Consider the following 14,820-nt stretch of genomic DNA (forward strand, 5'->3'; position numbering starts at 1 on the left):
AGGTTTAAGATATAAAACACTCATTTTGGTGTGAGAAATTAGACAAACATTTTAAGGCCTCACAGCATCAGAGCCCCATTCACTGTTATAGAGCAAACTGGGATGACATTGCACATTTTAAGGTTCAAATATTCACCATCTATTCTGGGGAACATCTATTCACAGGAACAAGAAAGGTCAATTCAAAGCAAAGAAGATATAACAGGCCCGGAAATTTTACTCACCAAGTATTCACTTACTGACTACTCACAGAGCCAGGCTTCAGTTCACTGCAACCATGATGGTTTTTGGTGTCTGTATGAGTGCAGTCTTTAGGTTATGACCTAAAATACAAACAAGGCGAGAGGACAACTAGAGGAACAGGAGCCAACAAAGAGCCTAACTATGCGATTCTAACCAACCCAAAACACAAGAAGCAGCCCCCCTTTTCCTAATGTATCCAACAGTCTTTTTCTAAGGGTGTGATGCACAATCAGAATTTTACACCTTGCCCAGTCTCCAATAATCACTACCAGCATCTCAAACCAAATCACAAATTACACACAAACGTTTACAAAGGAGGTACAGACGCGAGCTGCCTGTCTCTTCATCTATATGTTAGAGAGGCTGCAGCTGTGGTGTGGACTGGCAGGCTCATTGCCCCCTCAATAGGAGAAGCCGGTGGTGAAGTTGGAGGCTCCTCCTCTCTGCTCTGACCAATCTTGTTGCAGAGTCTGTGCAGCATGATTAGCATACAGACAAAACACAGATTAAAATCCAGGTGACTGTGTTGCGCTTAGTTGAACATATTTTTATATCGTTCAAAAAGTTGAACAAGAAAGAGCAGAACTGATGACACCATTATGGAAGATTGCGCCGGTAGAGGATAACATTAAAAGTACTAGAAAATTCCTGGAGAGATTTTGATTGTTCCTGCTGCTTGGTGCATGTACTTCACTCCTCATGTTTCAATCTTTACAAAGAGACTGTCGTAGAGACTTATCCTGACACTGACCTCAGTCACTGCACGTGTCCCTCAAAAAGCCTTTTGAAGCTGTAACGACTGGCCAAAAAAACCTCACACTGATGGTTTCAAAAACAAACGTGTCCCCACAACCACAGCAAGACACACATGTACATGCCCTTACAGAAGTTGATCTGGATTGAAGTCCACTTGCATGGTGGGACGGCTCCAGAACGGATGAGGATTATGGATCCAGGCCACATCCGTATCTGCTCATGAAGCAGCTCATTCGGCATCCATCATAGATCCCTTATTCAAAATGGCTCATCTGGCTAAAACTAGCCGCAGAAATGTAAAATCTAGGTGACCAACACATAGATTGCTCTATAAAAGCTTGAAAATGTGATCTGTCAGAGCAGTTGAACAGCTTTTCCCCACTCTGTGTGATGCCACTCACTCTAGCTGTGAACATTCAGCCATATACACACTAATGTAAAAATCTGGACTAGGTTCAGAAACGTTCACGAAACTTGAACTGTCACTATGTAAAAACTATGAATGGGATTTCTATGGAGGTAGATATGTCTCAATGTTATTTGTGCGAACAGATGAACATTGCGTGTGTAAATTGTGTGATTTTTTTTCCTGGGCAACTATCATGTTTTCCCAAAATGATGTACAAATGGCTTCATACAGTAAATAATGCATGTAGGTGTTGTGAATGGGGAAAGAAAATTCCATTATGTCCCCTGACTATAGACTTAAGTTGGGGCTAAGCACCAAATGTTTACAATGTCTGGCTCCATCCCCTGTCAGTGAAAACTGTCAGAAGCCACTTTCTGCTGACTTGACACTTTCATGCAGAGACACAGTAGTCAAGAAGCATGAGTATGATGTCTTTATTATTGCTTTCATAATCATGCCCATCACAATTTTCAATTGGAATGAACATCAGGTATCATCTGAAATTCTATGAAACTTAATAAAATTAAGAACTACACAGTACTTTTCTAACACTGAGGTGACAGTTAAGAATTAAATTTAAAAACAATCAGCCATTAGGCTCCATCTGAGTCTTAACACCGTTTTACAGTGATAATTTCCCAGCATACATAAATGAAAGTGGTTTATCTGGTTAGTCAACTAAGTGTGCTGCTCACTAAAGATGTATTAGTAGCGATTTTAATTTACTGCAGTACAAGATGCCCCGTGATTCATGTAATTTAAGTTAAGAGTATATATGACAGAATATCTTCAGTGCATCCCCACTGCTATAGTTTGGGAAATAGGATTGTAGATTGTTTCTAACATAAAGGTACTTTCCAGTGCAAGACTGTGAACATGAGAACTGAGACATGCAGGTAAAATTTGTCCCTTTTCCTACAGTATACTATGCTGAGAAGACTAAACCATTGCCTAAGGATCTTGTCTTCAGGTGCTACCTCCAGTTCTCAGTGATCTGTCCTGCAGAGAAAAAAATGTAACTGACCTACATATGTTACTGACTTACATGTAAACCTACAACCTCCGGAGTGTCTGTGTCCTGTGTGCAGCACGGTCCACTGCTGTAAATGTTGACGCATATCAAGTAATTCTGCAAACACAGTCTGGACCCGCTATGATTGTGTGGTGGACTCTCCAAATCACAAAAGGGAAGCTTGAAATTAAAAACAGAAACAACTGGTCCCAATGAAACTACTGGTTGGTTGGAATGCAAGTTGGACCTCAGGCTTACAAAAAGACAAATGGCCACATTTACAACCTTTAAGCACAGCAGTAGCACAGAAGTATCTTATGGTCAAATAGGAAGCATATTTGCGGAGGTGCATAGAGGGAAACCTAGAGGTAATAAAAGGCTAAAGACGAGTATATAAAAAGTATAAAAATGTCAAAGCATGATTGTGTCCGGCACTGCTATCAGAAACTTCCTTCAATACACTTTAACTCCATCATTCCGCAGTATAAATCTAAATCTCTAAAGCATAAAACACATTCAGAGGAGCAATAACTCCCTCAAACATCCATTTTAAAGCTCACTTCAAAAGGTTTCATTTCACTGAGCCTGCTTTGACCCAGTTGGCTCTGACTTTATTCCTCTGGGTCAAAGGCACTGGGCTCCTGATTCTCTGGGGACTTCCGCTGGGCATTGTGAGGCTGAGCCAGAGGAAAACCCCTGAGCTTCTCTTGCAGACTTCCTAAAGCCAGTCTCATCTGGTCTTCAGCCCCCTGGAGAGATTTCAGCTCCATGGTGTAGAAGATGTACAGGAGAGAGGTGGTGAGCAGGATGGCGAAGCACAGCACAGCCAGCAGGTAGAAGGAGGTACGAGGGAAAGGTTGTTCAGCTCCCAGAGCCAACCACGGTACAGCAGCGATGAACAGCTCCAGGAACAGCAGGGCTAACCCCATCGCTGCGGTGCGTGTTGCTGTGTAGCGCATGCTCTCTGCACAGTGCAAGCCTACTTTGACTTCGGTGCGGGCCTCTGTCACAATGTCGACCAACTCTGCCACCTTCTCTGAGGAACATGAAAGAGAGTAAGAAAGAAAGAGCGAGTCAGAAACTGTTCAAGAGTTGATGCCTGACACAAGCAGCATGGGTGTGTTTAATTCAACGGAACAGTGAAGTGCCATACAAAAAGACTAAGAGCCTACAGCCAGGCTAATGCCTCTGTGAGGTTGTACCTTGGCCACATCGGACAGGATTAACATTACAACATTAAACATTCACCGTCTTCCTGGTTAATTTAACTAATTGTTCTGGATGGCAGTTTAACCATCATGAAATTTCAGGATGTAGTCTGGAGTAGACATGGACATTCTGCAGCACTAGCCAGAATACACCAGTACCTACCAGTAGCTGACTTTACAACAGTCTATTTGATTAGCTGTTATTGGGTCTAGCTCTCCTAATGACTTCAGTTTTTTTCCTTTGTTGTATTGGTTCCCAGATGTTGATATTATCATATTTCTGTCTATCAGACTGGTAAAAAAAAATCTCTGACTTCCTCCATTTTCAAAAGGTCAAATTTTAAATTACAGAAATTAAATTACAAGGCCAGTGAGTTTGTCAAGAAACAGTAGGTGAACAGTAGGTGTAAGGGTTGTAATTACTACTGGGTTGAGTTGAAAACTTACTCACATATGCCCTGGGGACAGCATTAAAATCACTGGCCGGCACAGGTAATGTTAAAATCACCTCCCATAGAAAAATAAATCCAGTCTAAAATGGGCTGGCATAGACATAGCAACAGACATACCAGTGCTTTGAGCTAAATGCTAACACCAGTATACTAAAATGCTCATAATAACTGTGTAAACATACTGATGTTTAGCTAATTTACCATGTTCACCATTTTAGTTCAGTGTATTAGCATGCTATCATCTTATTAGCATGAAATGCAGTGAAGGGATCACAAAAATCACGAAGATTCACCCTGAATGTGAATCCTGACCATGAATGTCTGAACTAAATTTTATTACATAGCCATTAAATTAACTGTTGAGATATTTGGACCAAAATGCTTTCGAGAGACACTGGCATTCCTAGAGCCACCTTGATAACACGGCAAGTAAAAATACCTGCAGCAGAGTCCTGATCTTTTGACTGCTTGCCACCTCCAATCTCAGCTGGAGTGTGTAACTCCAGCCTCAGTTCAGCAGTCAGAGCCTCGTGGTCAGAGTACGGGAAAGGATAGTCAGGGACGGAGCCTTTGGTGGTGGACATGGAATCACAAAAAATTTCCAATTTGGAAGAACCCTGCGAATAACAGAGGAAGTGTGTATATGAGTTAAATGACATTACAAAACCATCGGATGACTCTGACGCCTTGCTATGAACATGAAGTGAAGAAACCACAGCAGGTGTGACGAGACTAAGCTTTCACCCACCTTGAACAGGATGTAGTCAATTCGGATTCCTTCCTCAAAGGGACCGAGCTCCTTTTTACTGATAAAAGCGTTGTCAGCTATTAGAGTCAAACCATTCTCACATCCCTGCAACAGAAAATAACTTAACATTTATAATCACAAGGAAACATTTTTTTTATCTTTAAAACTGGGATCCTAATTTTGTAGTATTGACCATTAGTAACGTCAATTATGATGACATTTTTCTTGTGGTACGGTGCCACAATGACAGGACTGGATACAGCTTTACAATATTCATCAAGTGTGCTTATTGAAATGGTGCATGCAAGAAAGTTTAAAGTGCCTTGGATGATACCGGACTCTTTGGACATGGTCAACCTTGCTTTAGCATCCAAAAAAAGGTTCAAGGAATGTGGTAAAAAAAAAGTTTGTGACTGCTTGCATTATTGCCCAGTCTGTGCAGTTGTAGAGCTGTCTACAAGTAAGTAAAATATCATCAGAACCAATATGAATTATGGCCATCACTAAAGGCAAAAGATCCATGCTAAAAACTGACTTGTTTTATTTAATTACTGTATTTTAGCAGATGTATTATAATATTATTGTGTTGCATTCTTTTCACCACCTACATCAAATTTATCAGTCTCTAAATAAGAGTCCCGGAGTCCAGTATAAGACATTAGCAGCCTGTTGCCGAGGTCCTGAGGGTGCATGTTGAGGTCACCACCTAAAATCACCACATCTGCTCCAGCAGAGGTGTGCCTGATGGACACAGAGAAACACATTATTACCACTGAAACAAAACAAGATGAACCCTGGTTATAAAGTGTTTACTTATTAGGAATATTGCTAGGAACTGTAGTGTTTACACACCAACTCTAAATGGCGAGAGGCGGGATTCACAATATGCAAATGTACACCAGAGTAAACAAATAGTGGCTCATAACAAAGCAGACACACCCTACCGAACAAACTGCTGCAGCTCCCAGGCCTGAACCACTCTGTGAGGCAGGTAAGAGTCCTTCTCTCTGCAGTACTCCGCATGCAGCTAAAATCAATACACAGAGACAGAATCTATTGATCACTGATCAATAACAGCATTTTACATTGAGGTAGGGCAGAGAACTGATGTTACGAAACCTTACATGAGTCACGTAGACATTCGCAGTAAGGCTGCCAATGCTTAAAACGGCCATCCCAACGGCTTTACCTCCAAACCAGTCTCCATGGTGGGCCTAAATATCACAGGAAATACAAAGAGTGAATTAAGGGGAAAGGCGATAAACAATGCTGCAAGGAGCTGCAGGAAGAAAGAAAAAAAACAGTGCAATAAGAATCACAAGGAGGTAATGTTAATGGTAATGCATTGTGATCATTTCCACATTTGAACTAAGGAAAAGGAAGAAGTGCTGAATGCAATCCGCTCATCTTGTGTAATGTGTTAAAACAATCTTCTTTTTACTCGTGACATTACCTGACACATGTCACTTTGTGAGAATCACCTTTGCTCAGTAATAAGATCATTTTATAACTGTTAACATCACCAAGTTGTATTTCGATAATAAAGCTATGGACATTAACTCAAGTACTGCACACACAGTTTTGAGGGTGCTTGTTTGCATTTCATGCTACTCTACGTTTCAGAGGGAAATATTGTACTTTTCACTCCACTACATTTATTTAACGACTGCATTCACTAGTTTTTTTGGTATATTATGCTTTTAAAATATGATGCATTGTTTAGTGAAAGAAATCTCTGTCTTATTAAGTAATTGTAGTCTAAATTTGAGTCCTTAAAGTTTTATCTTCTCATGAAAACTGAAAAAAAAATCTACCAGCGTAGTAGGAATATTTGAAGAATTCTCAAAAATCTACTTTTTCAGAATTCTAGTGCTGAAACAGTGTCTTTGTCTTTCTTGTTTCAGGATATAGACACTTGGGTTGAACAAATATTTTCACTGCACTGCAGAATAATGTTTTTAGGACTCGATTATTGACAGACATGTCTTTATCAGATTGAGGTTTTGCAGATTAAACAGCTCAACACTTTACAAAGTAGTAAAAATCAACTCCACCTCAACTACAACAAAAATGGTGCTCTGTTTTCACTTAAAGAATGAATGCAGGTCTTTTAGTTGTACTTTTACACTGTGGTACTACTTTTTACTGAAGTAAAAGATCAGAATACCTCTTCCACCTGTGTACAAAACCCCCCTCGCAGCCTCTCCAAACTTACCATGTATGGATAACCGTTCAGTGAGTAGCGATAAAGAAACGTGTCATGGATTCTGTGCTTGGAGAAAATGGCCAGTCCACTTCCTATGACTCCACTGCAGAATGAGAGTAAAAAAACCAACATGTGAGCAGAAGTTATATGTTCCACCAGTAACAACAGCTTCAGCAGCATATGGTTATTATTGTGGTTACTTTAAAACACAAGTCACATTCAGTCTCCATGCATGTAGATGTCTATTATGCTATCATAAGTAGGTGTTATCTGTAGGAGATGTGAGAACGTATCTACTCGAGTTGACATTTTTGTGAGCTGCAAAGGGGATTAAGAGGGTAAGGCCTTTGATTAATCTCGGTTTTGTGCCTTGGTATGGAGGTCAAGAAAGAATTAAGCTGCAAAAGTTAATCCTTCAGGTAACGCCTAAGCTTCAGATAAATTTTGCAGATGGATCAATGCCATGCAAGTAAATTTTTCTGACGGCACTTCTGGACCCTTTTGAAGATATGACAACTTTTTCATGAATTTGAATCACAGACTGAAAGACGTTCAAAGGCAACAAGTTGAGAAATGATTGCACAGCAACCTTGGGATGAGAATGAAAACGTTACCTTTTGAAGTAATGGGAGTGAGGATGACTACAGGCAAGTTTCTTTTTTAAGAACAGGTAGTCCTTCTCACTCCACACCTTAAAAAAACAGGTATATTAGCATATTAATATTGTTCATACACATCTACAAGTGGATTTGAGACTTAAAGTTGGTCTTTAGTGCAGAATACATCACGTGTGACAATGTGCATAAGATGAAAAATCAGTTTAGTGGCGCTGCAGCTATATAACTTTGGAAGATAGCCTCCACCAACCTCTTGCAGTAAGACAATATCATGCTCTTCCTTGCACAACATATCTCCAATCATGGCATAGCGCTGACGACAGTGTTTGCTGAGGTAGCGGATCCCCCTGAAAAAAGAAAGTAGAGTATGGACAGAGAGTATGGACAGTGGGTTTTTGCATGTATAAAACGACATACTAAGAGTCACTAAAAACCACAGCCACTGACCAGCAGTTCAGAGAGAAGACCCTGACAGAGTCTCTGGTCACCATGCTGACAGATCAGTAGATGTGATGATGGGAGTGTCAGATCAGGAATGTGAGATCAGGTGAGATGACTGGCACAACACCTGGTGAGACACATGAAAGTGATTGTCGACAGTTGATTTTTGTTATCTAATCTAAAGCACTGTAATAAAAAGGGAAGCAATTCAGCAAGGGAGAGCAATTTTAGAGTTGGTCAACTGGAACTACTGGGCAAAGAGTATATGCATGCATGTGTATAAAATAAAATCTTTAAACATGATAAAGCAAACAGTCACGAGGAAGGTCTAAGGGGGAGAAAGACACAAAAATACACATTTAAAAACTGCACAGTAAGTGCCAAAAGTGCAAACAAAGCAGATATCAGCATGACTATACTTTCAGTTCTTGGATGTCAACTATTTTAAGGATTCAGCAAATTTTCTGTTTTTAACTGACAAAAGTGACAAAAGTGATTTAAAGATGTAAACAACTGGTATACGTAATGCTAAAGACAAGTATAAAGATTAATGAGGTGTTATAACTGAGCTAGCACAGTGTCATAGTGTCACACAGTGAGAAATGTTGTTGAAAGGAGACAAAGTCAAAGGTGGCTGCATTCCCTCCTGTCTCCTGTGAGTGCAACAATACACTGGCCCCAAACAGAGTGCTGACATAGCTTTGCTCTGTCTGGAGAGAAAAGAGAGAAGCAGCAATGTAGGGAAAAGCATCAAGGGGCTCTGGTGTCAGAGGTAATGGTTGTTTTGAACACCCAACACTAGCTATTCATTGTGTGTCAATACAGAGGAAGCAAACAGGATAAATACAATACACAATTCCCTCACAATTCTAAGACTGACACTAACTTAAGGCTGTAGAGTGTGTTTGAGTGTGTATCCAAAATACTGAGGGATACTGCATCAAACACTAAGGAGTATACATGTAATAAATGTTATAGGCAGATAACAGTGGGTATGCCAGACATTAGACCTTAACCCAAAACCAAGATGAACTCACTAACTTCCCTTAAAAAAGATGGTGATATTTAGTCGCATCAATGGACTGCATGTGCTTGAATCTTGCAGTGAAATTACTCCAGATTTGTCTTATATGAAACATCATAATAACTAAATCTCCAGAGATACTTTAGAAGAAACCAGCTGTTCTTTTCACACTGATATCACATCATTATTATTATCATTATTAGAAAGACAGGTCATCTTGTGTTGTGGGCTATTCTAACGAGCATGTTTAATTACTTTCTGCCATTCTATAGACATTTATATTAAAGAAATAATAGAGAAATTAATCGCTAGTTTAACATCAAAAATGAAAATAATAATTAGTTGCAGAGAGCCGAAATGTTTGGTCAATAAATCGAATAGTCGAACAGCAGAAAAAAAGAATTGGGAACTCTTTTGACAATCAATCAATCATTTGTCATTTTTCAAGCAATAATTGCCACATATTTGCAGGTTCCTGCCTCTCAAAGAAGATTTGCTGCTTTTCTTTTCAATATAAGAGTGTTATCTGAGTATTGGTTGTTTTTAAACCTTAGGAGGAACAAAACATCTGAAGACATCACCTAGAATTTACTTTTTTCTTTTATTTCATAGACTAAACAATTAACCAATAATCTTTAATTGCAGCCCTATAAAACCTGTGACCCAAAATAATGCTCATCGGTGGGGTTTTGGTCAACAAAGGTAAGTTGGGTAAGGTAAGGTAAAGTTAGCTTGTACAGGTTTAGCTAACGACAGTTAGCTATTGTTGCAGCAGCCTTCTGGACACTCTCTTAGCTTATAGGAGATATCGATGAACCCACTGGAAAACAGTTGGCTTTCCAGTGGTTATTATACAGTTAGCTATAATATTAACCAGTTAATCCCTGGCATGTCGTTAGATATAACGCTACCAATAGCTAAACAGCTCGAGATGACCACTTGGCTAGTCTGAGTAGCCGTGAAGCTGGCTCTGGTCACTGACTCAAATCATTTAGTTACTAACTAATTTAACTCACCTCATGAACCTGTTGTCGTCGGCTGAAGTTAACTGGACCGTTGGATGTATAGTGTCGTAACGTTACGTTAACGTTTCGCTTTGGACCCAGAAATACTTCCCTTTACGTTGCCGGTCAGCTGTTAATGTTAGCCTAATTAATTATTATCAAAAAAAGACATAGTGGATTGGTCAGCATCTCAGATAACTAACACTGACTTAGCGATGTTTAGCCACTTCTTCCTACGTGCTTCTCCTGTCGGCGTAGAGTCGGCTTGGATAAAAATAATTGTTATGACCTCCGGTTGCACTTTTCCCTCAAAATAAAACAGAAACTTGAGCTATGTCCGTGTTTCAATGAAAGAAAACCAGACGAACATGTATAGATGACAGAAAATGAGTTAGTGATTATGAATACCTTATTGCAAAAACTCGATTTCAAATAGCCTCAACGAGCACTTCTTTTTATGGAAGATTTTTATTTTGAAGACTCCGTTTCCGACTTGATTCCGCCTTAGTCGCAAGTAATCCTGGGAAGTGAAGTTCTTTCGGCCAAACGCTTGCTGCACAGAAGAACTCAGGTCCTTTAGGTGGAAATTAAGTAAATACATTTACTCAAGTACTGTTCTTAAATGCGGTTTCGAGGTACTGCAGTATTTCCATTTGATGCTACTTTATATTTCTAATCCATTTAATTTCAGACATAAATACTGTACTTTTTACTGCACGTTCGAGAGCTGTACATACTGTTACTTTCCAGATTTTAGATTTAAAAATATGGCAATCTTATAAATTACAGTGCACCGTATTCAAACCAGTGGTTCCCAACCTTTTCACATTGGTGACCCTTTAGATAGAGGGGCCTGAACTCTAGTTTGGGACTAAACTAACTAACTAACTGTATAAAGTAACTAAAACTAGCTTCACCTTGAGCAGCTACAACATTAAAATGCTGCTTATATTTCAGTGTTAACAATTTAATGCGGGCTAATACTGTATGAGATAATATATCACTCAGAGGGAGATTTTTCATCATAATGTGTACTTTTATTTTTGTTACTTTATGTAGGCTACATCCTGATTTTTACAAAAATATTTGGTAGTTTTACTCAAGTAAATGAAGACTTATACTTGTAATGCCATACTGTTACATTCTTGTCTTGATACTTTTACTCAAATAAAGGATATCAATACTTCTTTCACCATGCACTGAGTAAAAGTACCTGTGAAAGAACGTATGAGTACTCCATGCATTAATGTGCAAGTAGTATTTTAGCAGGTATGTAGTTTAGATACTTTCAGATGTATTCCCACTTCAAACATTTTGCCATATTTTTATCACAAAGGCTACTTTATTTTGATTTCAGTCTACCAAAATCTGTGACCCTGCAGTGATGCTTGAGGATCAACCACATGACAAAGACTTAAAGGTAGACCAGATTATTGACAGGTGAGATGTCAACAACTTACAGTACGCACAGACCTGTATACAAACGTTTCTGCTATCACAGCTATCCCTCTGAATATATATGAGATCAGTTTAGTTTTGCAGTCATCAAACCCAATGTGGCCATTTCAACAATACTTTGCAGGCAAAAGTTTGGTCACAACTGATAACGTTTGATAAAACAGTTGGATTGGTACAGCTGGGTCACAGAATCTAACTGGTTACAGAATTTGGTGCAATGCCTGGAGCTCCATGGGGACCCTGAAATAAATGCTATGCTGCATTTCGCTGTGAGATCCTGTAGCTAACTTGTGGAAGACAACACTAACACGTGTGGTGTCATATTCCTCTGTAACATCAGTACAGAAAGAACCAGTGTGGACAAAACAAATTTACAATCATGTTTAATAAGTTTTCTGGGGGAAAATGGCCCCAAAGGCACCATGCGTCTTTTATTGTTAGATACATTTGTTTGATTATATAGTCCAACCTCTACTTTGAAGTATAAAATTGCAATGCACAATGGTAACAAATAAGAAACCACCTTAAACCAAAATAAAAGAAACAACAACAACAAAAAACAAAACAAAAAAAACCTGCCCACACCATTCAGAATATGATACATTAGATATCTCATTATTAATTATCAGCACAGTCACACATTATTTTCAGTGAAGCATATGGCCGACACTGAAAGTCAAAAGACAACAGAATCAAAACAAAACATTAATCTTGATAATGGCAAAAAAAAAAAAAAAAGTCTGTATAAAAGATAAAATGAGAAACCTGCTAGAGGAGGAGTGTTATTGTATCTAGCTTGTGAAATATGACATTCAAAGCCAGGTGCAATTATTCCACCGTACAATATCTTAATTTTTGAACTTTTATAGCAAAATTGTCCAGTGAACCACACAGAGTAGACACTTGTCCAGCAGGACCCGTGGGATGACAGTTAATCCTGTCTCGAGTGTGAGTCCTGCAATACTTTGTAACATCTCCATCACAATGGAAAATGATCAACACATCTCCAGTACCCCACCCTGCCCTCCCGCTATTTGTTTGCCAACCCTATAAATAACAATCAATGGTCATACTCCACAGCACAGAGACAATAGCTCTCATTCAAGACAATTATTTAGTTTGATTTCAAAATTATTTCATGTGTAATGTCAGTAAAAAAAAAAAAAAAGTCTTAAATATCAAAACTGAACTTTTATCAACGAATGCAGCCTCTCCACACATTACACAGAGAAGAGTGAAGCAATGAGCCGACTTCACAGCATACAATCTCTTTTTTAAACAAAAGAAACAGTGATTAACTTCTCTCCACTTTAGCCATGGTCTGAGTTGAGTGCTAAGTTAACTGATCACAAATATGAACATGAAGTCCTCCCCCCGCCCCCGCCCTCCCCCTCCAAAAAAAAGAAAAAGAAAATACTCCTATGTAACACATATTCCTTTAGAATCCACTGACTCACAGTACAGAAACAATTCATTTTTCAATTAGGCTACATAACTCAAGGCAGAAAATAAGCACTGCTGTTGCTTTACCCCCCTTCTTGATCTTTTAAGTGCAACCGAGCACACGTCTTCAAACAGAGAGAAACAACAGGGGATCTCGTAAGGATGGTAAAGCCTTAGCTTTTTTTTTTTGTCAGGCTAGTAATGGTACAAGGCATCCTTAGTGTCAAAAGTCAGTTATAGATAGAGGCTTGTAAGACCTGATTTTTTTTATTAATTGTGTAATAAAACATAAAAAAAGCAGAGCCTTAATAATACGGTAACACAATAAACCTTCTCCCGGTCTGTAAATTTGGGACGATTTGTTTGTAAAACAACAGGCTACATGAAAATTAGTTTTCCCATCCCATTCCTCTTTGTGCCCGGATACAAAAACTGCCTCAAAAAGATGTGAATCTGAGAGGTTTCATTCCAAATCTTTTTTTTCCTTTTTTTTTTTTGACAAAATACACCTTTCTGACTATTTCATTTAAAAACAAGAGGTAGTAAAAAAAAAAGGCAATCCAAAGTGGCAGGCAATGATATCATCTTTGGAGAAAAGGCACTTGCTTTCGTAACACACCTACTGAAACAACACCACTTGGCTCTGGTTTTCCCCTTCTGTGGTCCTGTTCTCTCTACTTTTTCAATCTCACATACACATCTCTTATTGCTCAGAGTGTGTTCCCTTGGATACCATGAGAGTCTTTTCAACCCTAAACACTTTCTCGTTCCCTCAGTAAAAACATTTCAAGCTCCATCAATTACCTCGGCAAAAGTGACCCACTTCATCTAAAGCATGTTTAAACACATGGAAAAATAACTAGTTGTTTGAAAAATCCGTAATTCTTCAAAAATTTCTTTGCGTGTCGGCTTGTTGAGATTAACTCTTTTTTTTTTTCCTTGTGTATGAGACTTTTTTTTTTTTTAAAAAGCATAAATTCTGTCCTTGTTAGTTCGTTCTAGCGTTGTTTGAATGTTTTTATTCTAGTTTTTCCTGGATGGTTGAGCTGGTTGAAGAGAGATTGTGTCACGCTTTAGTCTGGCTTTTCCAAAAACCTCCCTGAAGAGCTGTTAGTCTTTGACAAGTCTGTAGACATGATACTGAGCTCCGTGTTCACTTGTGGAAACCTCAAAAACAAAGGCTATACAGAGCAAGGTCTCCTGGGTGTCGCGGTTTGTCACCACCTGAAGGGCAAAAAGAACACGTCAAGGGGGAACCAGGAAGAAATACTAGAAACACTAATGGTAATCACTTGATAATTTCTTAATTTGTTAAAGGAATTGTTTTGGGTATTTTGGGAAAGTGCTTATTGGCTTTCAGGCCGAGAGTTAGTTGAACAGATCGAAACCACTCTCATGTCACGGTTTGGCAAAATCCGCCTACCGGCACCTCTAAAGCTGTTCACAAGCCAACATTTAAAAACAATACACTATGATTTAACTGGGGTGCAGGGCTAACTGTTTGCATTCTTGAAGCTAAGCTAAGCTAAGAACATGCTAGCTCTCACTCGTGGCAAAAAAGTGAATATGCTCTTTTTCCCCAAAATGTCAGACTATTCCTTTAAGAACCCCACATAATCGGCTGCACGTTACCTGTAGGATAGTGAAGTTTTCGAGAACACTGTTCATCATGTACTTTTCAGGCAAGTGTTTGAGTTTGTGGATAAAGTTGATCATGTACTCGCACATAGGAGAGCGGTGGATCCTGTAAACACACTTTCCTCCCTCCAGGCGAGCGTACTCCGTCTGCAACACACACA

General features: G+C 39.1%; 2 protein-coding genes across 15 annotated transcripts in view; both read right to left on the bottom strand.

Annotated features, from left to right (window-relative positions):
* Positions 1-1,826: 1,826 nt before the first annotated feature.
* On the bottom strand, positions 1,827-10,571 carry smpd2b (sphingomyelin phosphodiesterase 2b). Its single transcript, XM_056364866.1, has 11 exons — positions 10,133-10,571; positions 8,099-8,219; positions 7,902-7,998; positions 7,649-7,725; positions 7,044-7,137; positions 5,953-6,042; positions 5,773-5,855; positions 5,437-5,569; positions 4,829-4,933; positions 4,520-4,697; positions 1,827-3,456 (listed from the first exon to the last, which is right to left on the bottom strand). Exons 2-11 carry the CDS (start codon positions 8,140-8,142, stop codon positions 3,032-3,034), a joined length of 1,326 nt encoding a protein of 441 aa, XP_056220841.1. The 5' UTR covers positions 8,143-8,219; positions 10,133-10,571; the 3' UTR covers positions 1,827-3,031.
* Positions 10,572-11,944: 1,373 nt separating this feature from the next.
* Positions 11,945-14,820, bottom strand: part of tead3b (TEA domain family member 3 b) — a 29,856-nt gene continuing 26,980 nt past the window's right edge. For all 14 annotated transcript variants that reach the window (XM_056398429.1, XM_056398413.1, XM_056398421.1 and 11 more), the window contains 2 exons: positions 14,654-14,806; positions 11,945-14,245 (listed from right to left, as the gene is read on the bottom strand). In XM_056398429.1, coding sequence (XP_056254404.1) covers positions 14,132-14,245; positions 14,654-14,806 — 267 coding nt within the window. In that variant the 3' untranslated portion in view covers positions 11,945-14,131. The remainder of the gene's footprint in view (positions 14,246-14,653; positions 14,807-14,820) is intronic.

This window comes from Seriola aureovittata, chromosome 2 (genome assembly GCF_021018895.1).
Source record: "Seriola aureovittata isolate HTS-2021-v1 ecotype China chromosome 2, ASM2101889v1, whole genome shotgun sequence".
NCBI lineage: Eukaryota > Metazoa > Chordata > Actinopteri > Carangiformes > Carangidae > Seriola > Seriola aureovittata.